Source organism: Maniola hyperantus, chromosome 14 (assembly GCF_902806685.2).
Source record: "Maniola hyperantus chromosome 14, iAphHyp1.2, whole genome shotgun sequence".
NCBI lineage: Eukaryota > Metazoa > Arthropoda > Insecta > Lepidoptera > Nymphalidae > Maniola > Maniola hyperantus.
Window position 1 is genome coordinate 14,143,935 of NC_048549.1, and position 22,363 is coordinate 14,166,297.

Here is a 22,363-nt window from a genome sequence, read left to right on the forward strand (position 1 = left end):
AGCGCGGAGACGGCGGGGGAGTGCGGCATCTCTTGCAGGAAGTCCTGCCCCGAGTCGCAGCAGCGCGCCAGCAGGCGGTCGAGGGGCAACACTGGGGGGCTATCAGTGTATACACACGTTTGACGATGCTCTGCAGCGCGGAGACGGCGGGGGAGTGCGGCATCTCTTGCAGGAAGTCCCGCCCCGAGTCGCAGCAGCGCGCCAGCAGGGGGTCGAGGGGTAACATTGGGGGGCTAGCAGTGTATACACACGTTTGACGATGCTCTGCAGCGCGGAGACGGCGGGGGAGTGCGGCATCTCTTGCAGGAAGTCCCGCCCCGAGTCGCAGCAGCGCGCCAGCAGGGGGTCGAGGGGTAACACTGGGGGGCTAGCAGTGTATACACACGTTTGACGATGCTCTGCAGCGCGGAGACGGCGGGGGAGTGCGGCATCTCTTGCAGGAAGTCCTGCCCCGAGTCGCAGCAGCGCGCCAGCAGGGGGTCGAGGGGCAAAGCGCCCAGCAGCGGCGCCTGCAGCGTGCAGCACATCTGCGCCGCGCCGCCCGTGGTGGCCGGGAAGATCTCGCTACGTGTCTGGCAACATTGACAGGAAATGTCCTGGTCAGTGGTAAATATTAGCTCGCTTTCTGCTATCTCTGTTTTGTTTGTTCTTCTGTTCAGTACAAATTTTGCAATCGATTTTAAACTAACTTCCCGATGAGCAATAGAGGCTTGTAAATACATATAGCTAATAGAAAGAGAGATAAAGAAATAAATAAATAACAAGACTAAAAAGCTGAGAATAATAATTATTACTTAAGTTTTCAAAAGTAAAAAATATAAAAATTATATTTAGTTATCAGAATACTTGCACTCTCAGTGACTACTGGGTGGTATGGGACATGTCATTTTTCGTTCAATAGAATAATTATATATATATTTTTTAATTTTATAGACTAGCACTTGGCTGCAATCAGACCTGGTGGCAAGTGATGATGCAGCCCAAGATGGAGCGTGCTTGCCTAGAAGATGCCTATTCACTATTGTCTTGAAGGTACCCATACAATTGTCCACTTACCTTGCAATTGGGGCAGACGAATAGGGACATATTCTCCACAACGCCTAAGACGGGCAGGCCCACCTTGCGGCAGAACTGGATCTCCTTCCGCACGTCCAGCAGCGCCACTTCCTGGGGAGTGGTCACCACCACGGCGCCCGTCACGCCCGCGGCCGACAGGTATTGAACTAGCGACAGGTGCTCGTCTGATGTTCCTGAAATGTTCAAAATCCATACTTAGGCCTACTTGCACAAAGACACTTGAAGTATATTTTTTGGGTTCCGCATCTCCCAAGAAAAAAAGGAATCTTTATGGGATCACTCAGACCTTGACGGGGAATCAAAACCTATAGGGTTGAATTATACGATGGTACGGAGAACTCTTGGTGTGTGAATCTGACTCCCATTTGACCGGTTTTTAGGGTTTTTTAATGGCAAAAAAACAGAATCCTTATAGATTCGTCATGTTTGTCTGTCTGTCTCCGTCCGTATGTCACAGCCACTTTTATCCGAAACTATAAGAGCTATACTGTTGAAACTTGGTAAGTAGATGTATTCTGTGAACCACATTCAGATTTTTACACAAAAATAGAAAAAAATAAACAGTAAATTTTGGGGTTCCCCATACTCAGAACTGAAACTCTGAAAAAAATTTTTTTTCATCAAACCCATACGAGTGGGGTATCTATGGGTATAAATATCATTTATTTCTAAACTGAATAGTTTGCGCGAGATAATGTAGAATAGAATAGAATGTTTTTTTTATTCATGTAAACTTTTTACAAGTGCTTATGAATAGTCAGGTAGTTTTAATTTACCACTGGTTCGGAATGCCGTTCCACACTAGAGACACTTGCAAAGTGGTAAAATGTGTGTGGTTATTTTTCCGACCCAAATATCGACCAATAGAATTGCACCATTCGACGTCACGTGGTACAACCTACATGGTATTATACTGATAGTTTTTTGAAAATTTTCTCTGGTAGTTGCTATATATAAAAAACAAAACATGATCCAGTCAAATTAACCACACGTCAAACTGACAGGTTGAATTCAATTGTGAAAATTGGAGATTTTGCATGAAAATGAGTCGATTTGGAGTTTGTTCTCTGTCCACCATCGATAAAAAAGTCAAAGGAAATGTTCCCATTAATACGGAGAAGTGTAATGTTGTTTTATTCATTATGAAATTCTTATTTGTTAACTGTACATTTCGTCTCATGGTGCAATTCTATTGGCCGACATTTGGGACGGAAAAATAATCCCCCGAATACCACACGAGCTTCAAAATTATCTGGCATTTCCCTCAAGGTTCCCTGCAAACAAATAAAGTCGTCAAGTTTTTGACTCCTTCATTTGTTTGCAACGAACCTATCGGGAAATACCCGATAATTTTGAAGCTCTTGTGGTATTATAAGTGAAAATTGGTTTGAACGCGATCTAGTAAGTAGTTTTTAACCGACTTCAAAAAAAGGAGGAGGTTCTCAATTCGTCGGAATCTTTTTTTTTTTTTTTTTTTTTATTTTTTTTTTTATGTATGTTCCCCGATTACTCGAAAACGCCTAGACCGATTTTGAAAATTCTTTTTTTGTTTGAAAGGGTATACTTCAAAGTTGGTCCCATTTCAATTTGGTGAAGATCTGATGAACATCTTCGAAGATAGATACTGGAACTCCTCAACGGATAAGAGTAAATTGCTCGCGATCAGTGTAATAGCTTAGTAAACAGTAAGACTTTTAACCAGTCATAGCATAATTCCATGGGGCCACTAAAAATTGTGAAATAAAATTTTTTTACAAAAAAAAATAAAAACCGACTTCGTTACACAAACACTAAAAATTGAAAAATAATTTAATTTATTACCGAATATATTATGTATACAAGAGTTAATATAGTTCCATAATAATATTTTTTGGGGTCGGTGCCAATGAGGTGCCATGGTGGAGTCCCATAAAAATATGAAGTCTAGACGATTCGCGCAGCTAAAGCTAATTGGCACCGGCACCAAAAAGTATTATAATGGAACTATATTAACTCTTGTATACATAATATATTCGGTAATAAATTAAATTATTTTTCAATTTTTAGTGTTTGTGTAACGGAGTCGGTTTTTTTTTTTTTTTTTGATTTATCGTGCAAAATGTCGATAAAATACGATTGTAGTACGGAATCCTCAGTGCGCGAGTGCTTCGCACTTGGCCGGTTTATGCTTACCTGGCGGCGTATCGATCAGTAAATAGTCCAAGTCTCCCCAGTCCACCTCGCTGAGGAACTGCTTGATCATACCTACAACATTTCAGACAAAAAATAACATTAACTTTTGAGAACATTATGGAGATCTCTCAGGCATGCAGGTTTCCTCGCGGTGTTTTCCTTCACCGTTAAAACGAGTGATGTTTAATTTCTTAAGACGCACATAGCTCCGAAAAGTTAGAGGTGCGTGCCCGGACTCGAACCCCTGATCTCCCGAACAGGAGGCGGACGTCCTAACCACTAGGCTATCACGGCTTAATATAATGTTACTTTTTAGCTTCACTCATAGGCTAGATTGTAATCTTAGTAGAGTACAACTGCCAGCAATTTACAATCAATAAAAAAAAAACTTGATTTGATTGGGAGATTTTGACGATCTCCCTGGCGCAGTGGTCTTGTTAGTGGGAGGTCCCGGGTTCGATTCCCGGCAGGGGGTTGGAATTTTATAATTTCTAAATTGCTGGTCTGGTCTGGTGGGAGGCTTCGGCCGTGGCTAGTTACCACCCTACCGGCAAAACTGTGCCGCCAAGCGATTTAGCGTTTCGGTACGATGCCGTGTAGAAACCAAAGGGGTATGGGTTTAATAAAAAAACTGGCATACCCCTTCCAGGTTAGCCCGCATCATCACTTACCACCAGGTGAGATTGCAGTCAAGGGCTAACTTGTATCTGAATAATAATAGTAAAAAAGTATCACTGTGAAACGTTATCGCTTCTAATCTAAGACCTTTCAAATTGTCAATCTAAGCTTCTAATCTGACAATGTCTAGTTACCGTTTTTCTTGGGTCCCCTCCAGATGACGGCATCATCAGGACTGCCCAGCAGGAAGCCGATGGACATCAGCGAGAGGTTGTCTGTCACGTACTGAGAACAGACGTTTTTTTATCATTTATATGATAGTGTTTTCGTTACATTTCAAGGATTCTAAATATTTTTTAAATACATATGTATCAAGGTTGCGGAACCGGCAGGATTCGCTCTTGCGTCTTCCTGGGGGTCGAAAATTTAGAAATTATAATTGTAACAAACCATCCGCCCGCGCGGCCGCCGAATGCTTTCCCACTCGCACACTACTAACTGCACTGTTCTACAAACACGTCATCGAGTAGCCGCCTACGCAAGAAGCGGGGATCCGCGAGTATAAAAGAGCGCGCCCGCCAGTCCGAAAATCATTCTTAGCCTAGCGGCCGGTCTTAGAGCGATAGCCACGCAGTCCTCTAAGACTGGTAGGGTTAAGGAGTGCGGTAGTTACCTACAGCCCACTCCGACACCCAGTCGAGGTCACGAACGCGATAGCGCCAGCAGTCCGTTCTTCCACCTCCAGCTTAGGATCCGATTCTTAGCCTAGCGGCCGGTCTTAGAGCGATAGCCACGCAGTCCTCTAAGACTGGTAGGGTTAAGGAGTGCGGTAGCTACCTGCAGCCCACTCCGACACCCAGTCGAGGCCACGAACGCGATAGCGCCAGCAGTCCGTTCTTCCGCCTCCAGATTAGGTCATTATTCACCAAGTTTATTTTGTTACCTACGTGTATTGTGTAATACTGTATAAGTGGAGAATACAGATTTTGAAGTCAACCCTCGAGTTTCACTGCTACCACCCCTTACATAATTAAATAATCCTTCATACCATAAATGCGAAAGTGTGTCTGTGTGTCTGTCTGCTAGCTTTTTAGGGCCCAAAAGCTTAACCGATTTTGATGAAATTTGGTACAGAGTTAGCTTACATCCCGGAAATTGACATAGGCAAGTTTTATCCTGGAAAAGCAAAAAATTCCCACAAGATTTTTAAAAACCTAAATCCACGCAGACGAAGTCGCAGGCATCGTCTAGTTAAAAATAATTTATTCTACTAGACTATTTTAATATAAGAGTTTGCATGCCAGAAATGGTTGAATACATTGGATTCAAATATTTATAGTACCACCTTTTTTACATGCGAGTACATGTAAAAAAGGTGGTATAAAAATATTTGCAAATAATGGATATGGACAAAAAAAATAAAAACCGACTTCGTTACACAAACACTAAAAATTGAAAAATAATTTAATTTATTACCGAATATATTATGTATACAAGAGTTAATATAGTTCCATTATAATACTTTTTGGTGCCGGTGCCAATTAGCTTTAGCTGCGCGAATCGTCTAGACTTCATATTTTTATGAGACTCCACAGCCATTGTGGAGTCGCATAAAAATTGGCACCGACCCCAAACAATATTATTATGGAACTATATTAACTCTTGTATACATAATATATTCGGTAATAAATTAAATTATTTTTCAATTTTTAGTGTTTGTGTAACGAAGTCGGTTTTTATTTTTTTTGTAAAAAAATTTTATTTCACAATTTTTAGTGGCTCCATGGAATTATGCTATGACTGGTTAAAAATCTACTGTTTACTAAGCTATTACACTGATCGCGAGCAATTTACTCTTATCCGTTGAGGAGTTCCAGTATCTATCTTCGAAGATGTTCATCAGATCTTCACCAAATTGAAATGGGACCAACTTTGAAGTATACACTTTCAAACAAAAAAAGAATTTTCAAAATCGGTCCAGGCGTTTTCGCGTAATCGGGGAACATACATAAAAAAAAAAAAAAAAAAAGATTCCGACGAATTGAGAACCTCCTCCTTTTTTTGAAGTCGGTTAAAAATGATTATTATTATGATTATAAAATTCCAAACCCCTGCCAGAAATCGACCCCGGAACCTCCCGCTAATAAGACCACAGCGCTCGTCACAGCGCCAGGGAGGAGCTCGTCAAAATTCTTCTTCTTGGCCTTGTATAGATAAGCAGACTTACAACAGGCGACCAGCCGGAGCCCGAGTTGTGCACTTGTTCGCCGCGGACTCCGAGCACTCGCGGCTGGCTCGGCCCGCAAATGTCTGCGTCCAAGATGCCTACCTACAAACGTAAATAACACAAATTGTGTGTGTATAATGTAAATAACGGGCACAAACACGATTAATATATTGATTTTAAATTATAATAGTTATTGCATTTTTTTTACTTTTGCACAATAAATCAAAAAATATTCTACATAATTACATAAAATCAAAAACTAAAATAAAAATCTGTTTTAGAATGTACAGGTAGAGCCCTTTCATATGATACCCCACTCGGTATAGTTCTCTTAATTTAAAACTTCAACCCCAAAACTCGATATCGATTTTTGTTCATTGTATGTATTATTGTATGGTAGGCAGTGGCGTGCAGCTCATAGAGGCACACAAACACTGCTTACCCAAGAAATAGTTACCCTAGTTAAAACAGCTTAATGCTCAATGTAAGTAGGTATACCTTCCTAACTACTGCTTACCCTAGCTTTGAACCCTGTGCACGCCACTGATGGTAGGGTATAGTACCTAACCAACTTTCCAACATTTAAAATTCTAGATCCCATTTGTGGGTAGCTCTCTCGGCAATGTCTATCATAAACTCAATAGATAAAAAAAAAAAAAAGATTTCGACGAATTGAGAACCTCCTCCTTTTTTTTGAAGTCGGTTAAAAAGCCTGCACAGGCTTATCGGAACTCTCATGAAAATCGATAGTATGTATCTATCTAGATTGGATAAGCTTTGTTAGGATTTATCAACATACATCCATACTCCCATACTAATATTACAAATGCGAAAGTGTGTCTCTCTGTCTGTGTGTCTGTCTTCTAGCCTTTCACGGCCTATCCGTTCAAACGATTTTGACGAAATGTGGTACAGCGATAGCTTGCATCTCGTCGAAGGACATAGGCTACTTTTTATCCCAGGAAATTAGAGCTCCTACGAGATTTTTAAAAACCTTAATCCACGCAAATGAAATCGCGGTCATCAGCTAGTTATTAAATACTAGCTGATGCCCGCGACTTCGTCCGCGTGGATTTAGGTTTTTAAAAATCCTGTGGGAACTCTTTGATTTTCCGGGATAAAAAGTAGCCTATGTCCTTCCCCGGGATGCAAGCTATCTCTATACCCAATTTCGTCAAAATCAGTTGAACGGTTGAGCCGTGAAAAGCTAGCAGACAGACAGACACACTTTCGCATTTATAATATTAGTATGGATTTCATTTCATTCGTATTTCAAATATTTATCTAGGTACTCGATACTGATTTTGATATTTCGATTTTCCCCCGAAAGGTCATTCGATAGTATGAATGAGCATGACCTATATACAAGCAATAGGCTAGGCAGCAGTGCCAGGCGGTGCCGCCCGCCGCAGACCAGCCGCCAGCCGCCAGCCGCCAGCCTTGCCAAGCCGCCAAATCTCACCCGAGCCTTTGGGATCGATACACGTGTCTAGTGAATATTTCTCAAGTGGCTGTGGAGGTTATGGAGTTCGGAAGCTCATATGAGAGGCGCTCGCGATATAACAGGGTAATCTAAAATAACTTTTCATTAAAAAAAATAGTAGTCATGTTTTATCCCGAGTAATATTCCCGTTTCCTCTCTTACGGGGTTTGAACCGCCAATCTTTCGGATTTCAGTCCGCTCTTTTAACCGTTGAACTCTTTTTAGGGTTCCGTACCTCAAAAGGAAAAACGGAACCCCTATAGGATCACTTTGTTATCTGTCTGTCAAGAAACCTAGAGGGTACTTCCCCGTTGACCTAGAGTCATGAAATTTGACAGGAAGGTAGGTCTTATAGCAGACATGAGGGGAAAAATCTAAAAACCGTGAATTTGTGGTTAGTGGTTATACATCACAAGAAAAAAATTAAAATGTGTTCATATACAAAAATGGGGTATCATATGAAAGGGCTTTACCTGTACATTCTAAAACAGATTTTTATTTATTTTTATGCACAATAGTTTTTGAATTATCGTGCAAAATGTTGAAAAAATACGACTGTAGTGCGGAACCCGCGAGTACGCGAGTCTGAATCGCACTTGGCCGTGCTTTTTGAGTTCACTTTTGTAGTTAGGTACCAATGATTTAGTAGGTAGGTAGAATGTAATTATATATAAGTAGTTTTGGAACTCCGTTAGAATTGGAACTCTGAAAAGATTTCGGCCGATAACTTTTAAAATATTGGATAGTTTTTGAGATATCGGCCAAAAACTTTCCTTCATTGCGATCGAAGCTCCACCTGGATCTGTCAGCATTTTATGATTTTATGGTCATTAAGTGACCCTTAACCTAAAAATAAAATAAAATTTGATCGGAAATTTAGTGACGGCTTTTCTTACTGGCCTATAAGAAAGGATTTTTAGAAATTCTAAAGGGCATTTTAAAAACCCAAGATCAACGCGGAAGGCGTGCAACAGCTAGTTTCTGTATAAACTGTGTCAAGGCATACAACTACGGCAGTGGTCCGACTGCTGACGAGAAAACCACTAACTATCGGCGATTTTCTCTCTCAAGAAACGCACAATAAATGGTAAACGAAAGAGATGCATATGTCAAAAGTTGCTCTCTGACTGTTCACACTGCCGATGCCGGCGACGATTCGCTTTACTAGTTTTGTCGCTGAGCGACGAGCTTTCAAATATAAACTCACTCAGCGATATTCGTTCAGCGATGACGCTTAAACACGTGTAACGCGCGCGCAGTTTTGCACAGAGTCCTGTGCAAAACTGCGACCGCGGACGAATGGCGCGAGTAATCGCTCGTCGCACTTGCACACTCGCTTACAGCCCGGCGACAAAACTACACACTCGCTTCCCGCTGATCGCCAACTCGTTTAAGTTTCTAGTTCTACTCGTTTATCGTTCATCGTCGGCGGTCGGACCACTGCCTAATGGAGAATCATTCGAATTTATGTGTGACCTTTTATCGTTCAGTTACTATAGGGCTTCATTAATTTAAAGTAGCTCTTTACATTAGGCGTTGTGGCATAACTTATCGATAACTAGCTGATGCCCGCGACTTCGTCCGCGTGGATCTAGGTTTTTGACTTACATTTTCCGGATTAAAAGTATTTAGCCTATATCACTCCTCCAGCCTATAATGGGGCTGATAACACCATCTCTAAACTAAGCAAAATTAGCCGGTCTAAATCTAGTGCTATCCTTTTCCGCGAGCAACATTATGACAGGGATAGCAATAGATTTAGACGTGTCATTTTAGTTTAGTTTAGAGATTGTGTACGAGAGAATCGGCCCCACTGATTCGCTAACTCAGTGTCTAACACTGAATGATAGTCACTGAACTCATTTGACAAACATTTTTAATCCATTGAAGGTTTCTTACGAAAAATTATTTTCATTATTCACAATGAAGCATCAATGTAGAACCCATGTCAATTTAAAAAAAAAATATTAGCTATATTAGCAGTGGGTACGACAATAGTGCAACAAGGTAGGACTTGAACCGCCGATCTTTTAGATTTCAGTCCGCGCCTTTACCTTTGAGCTATTGGGGCCGATTCTCTAGTACACAATCTCTAAACTAAACTAAATTAACAGGTCTAAATCTAGTGCTTTCCTTTTCCGCAAGCAACATTATGAAAGGGATAGCAATATATTTAGACGTGATATTTTAGTTTAGTTTAGAGATTGTGTACAAAGGAATTAGCCACATTGAGGCTCTAAATTATCTCGGTGGCTATCATTCAGTGTTAGACACTGAGTCAGCGAATCACCCCGCAGATCTTTAACTACTCATACAAAAATACAAAAACCGGCCAAGTGCGAGTCAGACTCGCGCACTGAGGGTTCCGTACTACAATCGTATTTTATCGACATTTTGCACGATAAATCAAAAACTATTATGCCTAAAAATAAATAAAAATCTGTTTTAGAATGTACAAGTAAAGCCCTTTCATATGATACCCCACTTGGTATAGTAATCTTACTCTGAAAGTTGAAAATAGCAAAATTTGTTTATGACCACAATTTTTTTTGTGTAATGTTACCTCAAATTCACGTTCTTCAGATTTTCCCCCGAATGTCTGCTATAAGACCGACCTACCTGCCAAATTTCATGGTTCTGTTTTTCCTTTTGAGGTACGGAACCCTAAAAAATCAAGTCGATCTGTTGCTGTTGCGACGAGATTGAAGTACAAACCAATAAATCAACTAGCCAACAAACAAACACACTATCGCATTTACGAGTTTAATATGGGTAGAGATTTATTACAAAATCGTAAATCAAGTTGCGATAGGGCATTTAAAACGAGTAGAATGCGAGCAAAGTTTAATGATAATATGTCTCTAGTCAATGACCTCTATGTAGTACTATGCACTATACTCTATCTATTGTGAGCAGTTAGTTTGGCAATGACAAAGACAAAAAACTCAGTGGGCGTTGACCATTTTGAGTCGTCAACCTCAGAAACATGTTTCAAAAACATTCGAAATTCAATTTGAAGACATAAGTTTCATTTGTAATTTGTTGGTTTGTTGTCTCAAATGGTTATGCCCACTGAGTTTGTAAGGTTCTGTACCTCAAAAGGAAAAACGGAACCCTTATAGGATCACTTTGTTGTCTGTCTGTCTGTCAAGAAATCTACAGGGTACTTCCCGTTGACCTAGAATCATGAAATTTGGCAGGTAGGTAAGTCTTATAGCAGACATTCAGGGAAAAATCTGAAAACCGTGAATTTGTGGTTACATCACATAAAAAAAATTAAATTGTGGTCATGAACTAAATTAGTGTTTTCAAATTTCAAAGTAAGATAGCTATATTAAGTAGGGATCTTATGAAAGGTCTTCACCTGCGCATTCTAAAACAGATTTTTATTTAATTTTATGCATCATAGTTTTTGATTTATTGTACAAAATGTCGCAGAACATAATATATGTGTTTACACATGTTCTGTTTATGAATACATTCATCTTCTTTCACCTCTATAACCTCTCCTGCCAATGGTCACTGGTAGAGGTCTCTCATAGAGCAAATTAGTGTTTCCTTGTCCACTTTTACTCTCTTTTTCTTTACAAGACAATAGTTGTCTTATATGAAACAAGATGATACCCGCGATTTTGGTTTTTAAAAATCCCGTGGGAACTCTTTAATTTTCCGGGATAAAAAGTAGCCTATGTCCTTCCCCGGGATGCAAGCTATCTCTGTACCAAATTTCGTCAAAATCGGTTGAACGGTTGAGCCGTGAAAGGCTAGCAGATAAATAAATTTTGATTGATTAATCAATCACCTACTCCCGTGTTGTCCCTTCGGTCTGACAAAGAGACTTAACAGTCAATAATGCGCATTTTCGAAATGTCATTGTACTTACATTGATATCAGGGTTCATCTTAGCCAGCCCGTGCCCCAACAGAGATGTGACAGTGCTCTTCCCCACTCCACCTTTGCCCGACAGCACTAGTATTTTGTGCTTCACATTTGACAGGCGCTTCTTGATCAGTTCAATGGCAGGGTCGGGCCCTGCCGGTACACCTGTTAAGGGGTAGGATTATTTAGGATCTAAAACTTCAGTACTTAGACCAACAGTAAATTTTCTCCAATAAAAAAATATATAGGGTTGTTAAGAACTGGAGAACTGAACTTTAGAAATCAGGTTATATATTATTCCGCTATTAGCTATTTGCAGGTTTGTCACATTAGAATTTTAAACAAATTCTTTAAGTCCACAATATTTCTCACGGGTCGGGTATCATGATTTTTTTGGTACATGAGTCCTAACTTCAGCTTACCAGTTTGTTACAGACATTATCTTACACATGGTAATTAAATAAGAGCTAAGGAAAGACAGTTATTTCAAAATTTCACTTATTTACATAGTTATCAAAAGTTATTTACATTGATATCTTTACACAATTTTTTATGTGTTCAAAAAACATTCTCCAAAATAAGTTTTTAAAAAGGTTTCGACGTCATTCGTCTTTTATGATGTGTTACTATGATTATTAATATCACGAATTTGGAGTAGTAAAAAATAAAACATGCTTGAAATACGAAATAAAATTGGTCTGCTTTGTTCACTTACCTGAGGCACAAATATTTTGATTGGGACAGCCCGCACAAGCCGAGGCCTTGCCCGCGTCCTCACTTTGTGTTCCGGGACATTCTAAACAAAATGTTTTACTTGAAATTTTACGAAAAAAAAACACTACAAATAGAAATATTTTGTATGTTGTTGCACTTACCGTGGGGTGCGTTATCAGGTACGCTGGCCATTCTGTTATTATTCAAAAACAACCCTTTTTAAATAACACATTCGCTGACACGTTTATTCTATCGGAATGGGTATATTGATTTTGAAGAATTTACGTGTGAACCAAAGTCCGAAATCAATAGGGTGATAGCATGGTAATAGTGTTCTGTGAACAAGACACGATTTTCGAATCGATCAATCCGAACAATCAAAACAAATTTGACATTTGTCAAAATCATCTGGAAATGCCAAAAAACTTCAACATTGGCTGCATTGCGTAACTTCGTTGAAAATCTTGTCAAAAGTTACGTTCAAATGAAAAACTATCTGTAAAATAAGCACTGAACAAACTGTTACAGAAACGAGTGGGTTTTATTATAATTTAAACTAAAAATAACCATGCTATATAAGCCACATGATAAAAACCATTCAACGCAATAATTATGCAATTGATTTATGAACGAAGGCCATTCAAATTTTGTAGGTTGGTTACCATGAAGAAAAATGACACGGAATTCAACTTTGAATTTTTTCTACTATTGTTAGATTTTTTAGTTTAATGGTTTTTAGACCAGTAGACCTAAATTTTCAGCTCTGAATTATTTGAACTTAATTTAAAATGGCTAAGGAAGTTTCTATGTGCACGGTAAAAGGATTATCATAATATTCTGATCACTTGGTGTTAAAATACTACACAGTTTTTCGTAAAGTTTTGACTGTTGAATCCTGCTTTTATTATTAAAAGAAAGCACAAAAATTATCTAATTGATTGTGTATTGACAGCAATTGCAACAATGGAGCCCTGTAAAAGAAACGGCGGGAGCTCCAAACGTGCCCCCTCAAGTGGGGTACTGCTTTCACTCGCCGAAAAAGCACCCCTGGAGACCTATCATGGGTTACGAAGAAATCGAGGTCACACCCATGTGAGAGGGGTTCTTTTTGTTTGTTTTTCATATTCACAACAGCTTATGGAATTGATAAAGCTATATGGGCTTTGGAATTTGCCGATTTCAAATTATTATTTAACTAGCGTATGCTCGCAACTTCGTCCGCGTGGACTACACAAATTCCAAGTCCCTATTTCACCCCCTTAGGGGTTGAATTTTCAAAAATCCTTTCTTAGCGGACGCCTACGTCATAATAGCTATCTGCATGCCAAATTTCAGCCCGATCAGTCCAGTAGTTTGAGCTGTGAGTTGATAGATCAGTCAGTCAGTCAGTCACCTTTTCCTTTTATATATTTAGACAAATAATCAACAACGTCCACTGCGTGATATAACATATTACTTTACTCTATGGATGTAACTTTCCCATATATAACAGTTACAGATAATAATAGTTACACGCGACTTTGCAATTACTGTTGTGCGATCATCTTGCAACCAAGCAACACCTGTCAAATGATACTGCCCTCTAGCTGTAGGAAACCTAAATGAAAACTACAAAATTAATGTGAGGGTGGCTTTAGATTTATTAAGAACTAGATGATGCCCGCGACTTTATCCGCCTGAATTTAGGGTTTTAAAAATCTCGTGGGAACTCTTTGATTTTCCTAGATAAAAAGTAGCCTAGGTACCTATGTCCTTCTCCGGAATGCAAGATTGAACGGATGGGCCGTGAAAAGTATCGCATTTATAATGTAATACTTAGTATTCAAAATAAGCTCTCTTTGCGTGTTTTTTTTAATCCAAATTCCCTTTACCAAAATGGTTTTGGCTCATGCTCTTGCAACCACTAAGCATATTTTGAACATTAATAATAATAATAAAATAACAGCCAAATATTAAGTAATAAGCGTAGTAAAATAATTGTCATGGGGCAGGCCATCTCAACCCATCACCAACACAATGGTGGACCCCTGCTACACCCCATCCGGCATGGCGGCGGAACCGCTCCGCTTCCCGAACCTGGTCACAGGCTTCGACCGCAGCCCCGAGCACGCGGCGCGCGCAGCGCTGTACACGCGCTACACGCAGTACGAGTGGAACCAGAACAGCATCAAGAACTACAACGAGTCCGATGCTAAGAGGAACTTCTCCGAGAGGGTGCGGAATGATATCATGAGGATGCTGAGGTAAGTACTCCCATCAACATGCTTAACCCATCGCCGCGCCGCCTCACTACGGCACCAGCTACCACGTTGACCAAGTGCGGATTGGCAGACTTTCTGACTTTGTATACACCTTTGAGAGCATTTTTATGTAAAACTCTCTGGCAAGTGGTCTAGTAGTAGACTCTAGTAGTAAGTACCTAAGAGCTGAATTTATTTTAGAGAATTTCAAAACCTCGTTACTAGGTAAGCTTAGTTTTATGATTAAGTATCTATTGAAATAGTTTCTACCTTGATTAACAAAATATACCTACCTAAAAAACTAGGTACTAAAGATGATAGACGGCTTTACATGTTTAAAAAATGTTGCATTTGTTTTAGAGAGACTGACGAAATCGGGACTCAGGGACAGAGGGATTCCGGCCGACGAATTGGAGAACGAATTACTGATACCACATTTTGGAGAAATGAGGTAAGATTTGGAGAATGGGGTCTTCTCAAATATGTCTTGGGACTCCTGTAATTACATTTAAGAAAATTAATTTCAATAGCTCAGAGGCAAAGTGCCTCTTGATTTTTGGTTTCAACTTTCAACCAATAAGTCTTATCCGTCTTGTACAATCTCTTTACAAAGAGCGTTCAGGTTTGTACAGTGCGCGGCAGAAAGTAATGTACATCGACCTTTACAAGGAGATCAGGTTTGTAGAGCATTGTCTCTGTCCTTGAGACCAACAAAACGTCATATAGGTATGAGTGACAGAGACAACGCTCTACAAAGCCGAAATGTTATTCTAAAAGCCGATGTACATTTTCTGTCGCGTACAGCTGTTTTAGAATAATCGTGGTGGGGGTCACACTAATGATTGCTTGATTAAAGGTGTCAATCGAAATGGAGCGTCTGGTAGCGACGTGCGAGAAACTAAACGATACTCGAAGGCAGCTGGAGCGAGCCATCGCGGGGATAGAGGGCCCGCTGCATATCGTGCAGGAGTGCCTCTACCATCGCGAGAAGAGGCAGGGTGAGCTCACTATCAATACCAGGCCTCTAGATGCAGAGGCGTCTTTACCTATGGTACACGGGCGCCGAGCGCCCTCTAATGCGACACCTCTAAAGATGCGTCGATGCCGGCGCTCTCAAAGACCCTGCGCTCGTATTATGGCCGACGCCGTCATCATTTAAAATCATCATTTAAAATTGCACCATTTGCATCCGAATTTCCGTTTGAAAATATAACTGTTAGTATTCCATTTTGACCCTGCTCCTACTAGACTAGAGGGCGCCAGGGTACTGGTTGCACACGGGCGCCACAAGGGCTAGAGACGCCTCTGTCTAGATGACTACCGTGAGCTGGTGTGTATTGCGCTAGACCCGTGGTAGGAAGATCTTCCTCCGAGCTGGTGTTATGCCCGATCTAGTTGGTTCAAACGTCTTGCATCCGTAGAGAACTGTTAGCGTGATTGAGAATCGTGTAGCGACATCTAGTTTTGGAATCAATAAATGTTTGTGTAGGGTGACCAAAATTCTTAGTGAATTGCGGAACATACTGGAATGATTAATAGTTCAGTTGGTTTTAACGGTATTTCTCGTTGGTTAGGATAATTGTAATATTGTCAATTGTGTGCAGGTTTGGAACAAGTGCACGATGCGGTGGAACAGTCTCTACTCAAGGAAGTTGCCATTTTACGCGAAAGTCAGGACAAGTTTCGATATATGCTCGAAAAGGTAGGTCTTTTGGTCATGATGGTGACGACGATAAAGGTGCGGCTAAACTACAGTGATTCGGCAAATGATTCGAGTTCGGGCTACGATAGTTTGGCATTCAAACAATCACACTATCTGGGATAGGTTAGGTAGGTACGGCGAATGTTTTGTGTTTGGCGAATTTTTTAAATAAGTTTGGCAAATCAACTGACCGGCAGATGCGAAGTTAGTGTAAACACAAATAGTCCTCTTTGTAGTATATTAGATATTTCCCGGGAAAAACAAAGAGTTTCTGCAAAAAATTTAAAATACCTATAGGTATTCGGGTTTTTTTTTATTTATTCAGATACAAGTTAGCCCTTGACTGCAATCTCACCTGATGGTAAGTGATGATGCAGTCTAAGATGATAGCGGGCTAACCTGGAAGGCGTATGGCAGTTTTTATTAAACCCATACCCCTTTGGTTTCTACACGGCATCGTACCGGAACGCTAAATCGCTTGGCGGCACGGCTTTGCCGGTAGGGTGGTAACTAGCCACGGCCGAAGCCTCCCACCAGACCAGACCAGAAATTTAGAAATTATAAAATTCCAAACCCCTGCCAGGAATCGAACCCGGGACCTCCCACTAATAAGACCACAGCGCTCACCACTGCGCCAGGGAGGTCGTCAAATGGGTTAGGGCAAATGTGCAGAAAGATAGGATTGTCGCTGGCTACACTATTCGCCATATTATCACGAATCATATACCGATAGTGAAGCCGAATTATAAATGAAATGGACTTCCAGGAACATAGGATTTGCTTTGATTGTATCTGACGCAGGTCCGGCAACAGTCGAAGAACTGTCGCGCGACGCAAAACGAGTTGGAGATGGATATGCGCAACAAGGAATACGCCCTGGGCATCGACTCTATGTGCCATCAACTCAATAACTTCTCCAAGGCAAGCTAACACATTTAAAGGAAATAATACATGGGAAAGGATTTCTATTTTATATAGCATTTTTTAAAATTATATTATTGTACAGTACCTACTTTTGAACATATGACCGCTCTTGCCGCAGTGTGCACATCATAAAGCATATTACAGTACTTACCCGGCAGGAAATATTGTACAATGCCCTTTAAAAAGAGATGTCTCTGTCTTTAAGACCGACAAAAAACGTCACATAGGTATGATGAGTGACAGAGACAACGCTTTACAAAGCCGAAATCTCATTTTATGTAAAACTAGCTTATTCCGCGACTTCGTCCGCGTGGACTACACAAATTTCAAACCCCTATTTTACCCCCTTAGAGGTTGAATCCGATCCGTCCAGTAGTTTAAGTCAGTGAGTAAGTTATCTGCGTTGTAGGCAGTGGCGTGCACAGGGTTTGAAGCCAGGGTAGGCATTAGTTAGGGGAACCTGTTTACTGGCAGGTCATAATGTAAAATTTGCATTGAGCTATTACAACTGGGGTAAGCAGTGCATTTATGCCTCTATGACCTGCACGCTACTGGTTGTAGGGTCTACAATTCTACGCGGGAATCGAACGTTATGACCCAACGGTGTGTGATACGGAACGCTGGGCCGCCGCCAGCGCGGCTACGCTACAGCGATCGCAGTCCGAACGCGCCAAGGCCGTGCAGATGCTGTCTGGTAAATACACGCACAATTAAACAAACACATTAGTACAGAATACACAATATAGTTTTCCATAATAACTTCCAAATATTTCATTTATTTATTTATTTTATATCTAATTAGAACGGCAGTGCCACTTACACTAACTAGATGATTAATAATAAATTTAAATACAAATAAAGGTACAAGAAAAAAGACATAAAATACAAAACGATAAAAGATCAAAGAATTTTGAATATGTACGCTGAGAACATTGAATGACATATTCATGCAATGCTCTCAGCGTACTTCAGTAACTCCCGAACCAGTATTAAGTATATACCCATCATTAAATGGGTCCCATTGAGCATTATTGTCCAAAAGCGCGTTGAATGATGCTAATGAACGGGGTATAGGTGACATAGATCTAGCAACAGTGCGATGATGTGGGACCACGAAAAGTTTATTTTTTCGTGGACGAAGATTACTGTTGGATTCAGGGACACGTATGCGACACAGTTGGTCATGAAGTTCTGGAGCATTAACATCTCCTCGCAAAATTAGGTATAAAGGTATCTCCAACCACTGTCGCGACACGCGATCGAAGACGACTTATTATTGTAGATTAGAAACAACAGAGGTCCTAACATCCAACCTTGTAGGACCTTACTTATAAAATTGCTCTGATTTCAGTTTATGTCATAATTTTAGAATTCCATACCTAACCACTTACATGTAATTCATCTCAATAGCTTACCTACTGTTTTAATAGTTTCGAGGAAGTCAACATAATTATTTATGGAGTAGTCAATCGAACGCTTATCTACTAAAGATCACAATATTTTTAACGACGTTTTACAAATGAAATATGAGGTTTAACAGGAAACAAGTGACATGGAAAAGATCTTACTCGTTAATAAAAGATCATTCAACAAAAACCAATATTACAGACGCTGAAAACTTGATCAATGTATCAGCGACAGAGATTTGGGACCAGTGGAGTAATAGCAACAGCGCGTTCACTCGCCGCATCGCCGAGACCATTGAGATCAAGAACAAGCTGCAATTGCACTTGCACAAGGTAGTTACCTACCACACCACATTTTATTTTATTTTATTCGTTTTTGCAATCAACAGCGATATATCTATATATATAAAAGGAAAAGGTGACTGACTGACTGACTGACTGACTGACTGACTGACTGATCTATCAACGCACAGCTCAAACTACTGGACGAATCGGGCTGAAATTTTGCATGCAGATAGCTATTATGACGTAGGCATCCGCTAAGAAAGGATTTTTAAAAATTCAACCCCTAAAGGGGTGAAATAGGGTTTTGAAATTTTGTAGTCCACGCGGACGAAGTCGCGAGCATAAGCTAGTCTTATATATATAAAAGGAAAAGGTGACTGACTGACTGACTGACTGATCTATCAACGCACAGCTCAAACTACTGGACGGATCGCGCTGAAATTCGGCATGCAGATAGCTATTATGACGTAGGCATCCGCTAAGAAAGGATTTTTGGAAATTCAACTCCTAGGGGGGTGAAATAGGGGGTTGAAATTTGTGAAGTCCACGCGGACGAAGTTGCGAGCATAAGCTAGTACAATATAATTTTACATAATAACAGACTGAAAATAAGGCCAAATAGGATTACAATTTTTTACAGATTACTTAAATAGATATTAATTATAAATTTATAACAGTACGTTTGATAATTTAAAATTATTGATAGATATTGAAAATAACACAACACATTCAAAATAAAGAAAACATACTTTGATCAACAGTACTTTAAAGTATTGGAGAGAACATAAAAAAATGCTAGATAAAAGAAGAAACCGTCTGACTGGCATTGCAAAATACAACTTAAACCGTCGAGTCTTGGGATTTTGCATGTACAAACCTACTTTAATGGTGATATTATCAGACGGTTTATTCTGAGTAAATTGTCACTTTTATTTATTGTGTTGAGACGTTACATTTCGAGAGGAGGATGTCCCGTCTGATTCACCGTTAGTTTTCTCTGTAATGTATAGGTACACCCAGTAAGAAAGGATATTCGAAAATTTCTGTCCAGCGAGGAAGAGGCCATAAAACTGCCGAAATTGCAAAATAAGATTTAAACATTGTTCTAAGGATCTATTGCTTATTTGCAGGTCCAACAAGAGATGTTCGACGTGGAGAAGACGTTGGAACTGCTGAACAAGGCTATAGAAGACAAGCTTCAGCCGATGAAGGTGGCACACACGCGGCTGCAGGCGCGCACCAACCGACCGCACCTCGAGAAGTGTCGCGACGAGGCGCAGAACAGGCACGTATAGAAACTTGGGAAATTGACCATTATTGTACCTACTTCAGAGAAAAGAGAAGAGAACCAGAGTGACCTACATAGCCGAACGATTTAGCCAGCTGTGCCAGCCAGTAGGCAGGCCACGTCTGCCGCAGAACCGATGGCCGCTGGGGCAGACGTGTTCTGGAGTGGAGACCGCGTATCGGCAAGCGCAGTGTGGGACGACCTCCAACCACCATGTTCATGGAGACGAGCTAATAGTGGAGTAAGAAATCGACGACGTCACTGTCGCAAATAACGGACATAAGCTAGAGGCCTTAAATTTTAAACATAAGAACCAAAGAACCAATTTTTTTTTTAATTTAAAGACTACCGCTTGGCTGCTATCAGACCTGGTGGCAAGTGATGATGCAGCCTAAGATGGAGCGCGCTTGCCTAGAAGATGCCTATTCACTCTTGACCTGAAGGTACCCATATTATAATTGGAGGAGAAAACTGATGCTGGAAGGGTGTTCCAAATCATAGCGGTTCGAATTAGAAATGAGGAGGCAAATCGCTTCGTACGTATCCGTGTAGTTTCGACTACATACGGGTGCAGACCTTGGCGATGGCTTCGGGTACGATAGTAGAAAGGTGAAGGAGGAACCAGGTTGAAAAGTTCTTCGGCACAGTGAAGCTACATACAGCCAGTGGCGTGCAGATCATAGAGGCATAAAAGCACTGCCTACCCTAGTTGAAATGGCTTAGTGCTCATTTTTCATGATGACCTGTCATTAAATAGGTAGTTAGCTACCTAATGCTTACCCTAGGTTCAAACCCTGTGCACGCCACTGCATACAGCAACATACCTAGAGTTTTTTAATGCGATGCATCAATTTCATTCACAGACTGGTAAAAGAAGTTTGCGATCTGCAAGAGACAATGGAAACTCTGAGGTCCAAAATAGCGACAGCCGAAGGGACTCACCAGACCCTGTTGGGCGTGCGCGCCGGCCTGGAGGCGGACCTGCGCAACAAGAGCACCACGCTGTTCATCGACCGCGACCAGTGCATGGGGCTGCGCAGGGGGTACCCCGTCACGGCGGCTATCAAAGCCTAATCTATTGGCTAATGTTGTTAAATTGTTGTGTTGTATGGTTTTGTTTGTTTATAAATAAATTTGTTTATAGATTGAGCCGTCTTTTGACTGTACGTTTAGGCCCTTCCACTTAAGCAGAGAGCGCGAGCGAAGAGATGTGTCAGTCGACCAATCAGATGGTGTGAAAACGTTATCGCGACTTTCCACCATCTAATTGGTCGACTGACACATCTCTACGCTCCGCTTAGGTGAAAACCAAGCCTTATTTGGCCCCCCAACCGTTTTGGTTGCAAATATTAAAAAAAACCGGCCAAGTGCGAGTCAGGCTCGCGCAATGAGGTTTCCGTACTACAATCGTATTTTTTTCGACATTTTGCACGATAATTCAAAAACTATGATGCATAAAAATTAATAAAAATCTGTTTTAGAATGTACAGGTGAATACCTTTCATATGATACCCCACTTGATATAGTCACTCACTTCGAAAGTTGAAAATACTAATTATTAGTTCATGACCACAATTTAATTTTTTTTGTGTGATCTAACCCTAAATTCACGGTTTTCAGATTTTTCCCCAAATGTCAGATATAAGGTCTACCTACCTGCCAAATTTCATGATTCTAGGTCAACGGGAAGTACCCTGTAGGTTTCTTGACTGACAGACAGACAGACAGACAGACAACAAAGTGATCCTATAAGGGTTCCGTTTTTCCTTTTGAGGTACGGAACCCTAAAAAATATTACTATCTTTCACATTTCACTGATTCTGGTCAATTGCGGAAAAACTGTATCCATTATTACAATCGAAATAATTGTTGTGATTGGCTGAATTTATAGTATTCTTGTTACAACAGTGCATTGTAGCCAATAGTGAGCGAGCGTAAACCAATCAGAAGTGATTGTAGCTGTCATTTTACTGCAATCGACCACTTCTATTCGAAGTGAGATAGATAGTCGCGCGTTGGTTGCAATGAAGTTAATGAGATTTTTAGCAATTGACAGATGGGGACCACCGCCTGCCGTCTCGAGACTTTGATGAAAGAGCTCAAAAATAAAACGATTGTATTAACAAAAATGATCTATTAAAAAATTAACAACTTTACAAGTTTCATACATTCGTACGGTCATTATATTACAATAGCTATTAATTAGGTATAGCGCAACGCAAGGCTCCTGCTGTAGAGGAGTGGTGCGGGAGGGTGACAGTTGACCAATCACTGAGCTCTCGCGTCACGTCATCACGCCCCTCCCGCACCGCTCCACTACCGCAGGAACCTACACACTTATATGTTAT

At 40.6% G+C, this 22,363-nt stretch overlaps 2 protein-coding genes across 3 annotated transcripts; one reads left to right on the forward strand and one right to left on the reverse strand.

Moving 5' to 3' along the window:
* Positions 1-218: 218 nt before the first annotated feature.
* Positions 219-12,558, reverse strand: Nubp1 (NUBP iron-sulfur cluster assembly factor 1). Of its 2 annotated transcripts, XM_034975259.2 has the most exons (8): positions 12,332-12,556; positions 12,172-12,252; positions 11,461-11,621; positions 6,095-6,196; positions 4,062-4,152; positions 3,250-3,321; positions 1,057-1,250; positions 219-572 (listed from the first exon to the last, which is right to left on the reverse strand). In XM_034975259.2, the coding sequence occupies exons 1-8, from the start codon at positions 12,360-12,362 to the stop codon at positions 234-236; spliced, it is 1,071 nt and encodes a 356-aa protein (XP_034831150.2). In that variant the 5' UTR covers positions 12,363-12,556; the 3' UTR covers positions 219-233. The 2 variants fall into 2 exon arrangements, with proteins under 2 accessions (XP_034831150.2, XP_069358967.1); XM_069502866.1 differs by lacking the exon at positions 6,095-6,196 and having other exon boundaries at positions 12,332-12,558.
* Positions 12,559-12,914: 356 nt separating this feature from the next.
* On the forward strand, positions 12,915-21,162 carry LOC117988142 (tektin-3-like). The gene is made up of 11 exons (XM_034975258.2): positions 12,915-12,985; positions 13,123-13,262; positions 14,162-14,413; positions 14,771-14,861; positions 15,267-15,408; positions 16,015-16,112; positions 16,914-17,033; positions 17,598-17,730; positions 18,645-18,775; positions 19,858-20,012; positions 20,879-21,162. Exons 1-11 carry the CDS (start codon positions 12,959-12,961, stop codon positions 21,087-21,089), a joined length of 1,500 nt encoding a protein of 499 aa, XP_034831149.1. The 5' UTR covers positions 12,915-12,958; the 3' UTR covers positions 21,090-21,162.
* Positions 21,163-22,363: the final 1,201 nt, after the last annotated feature.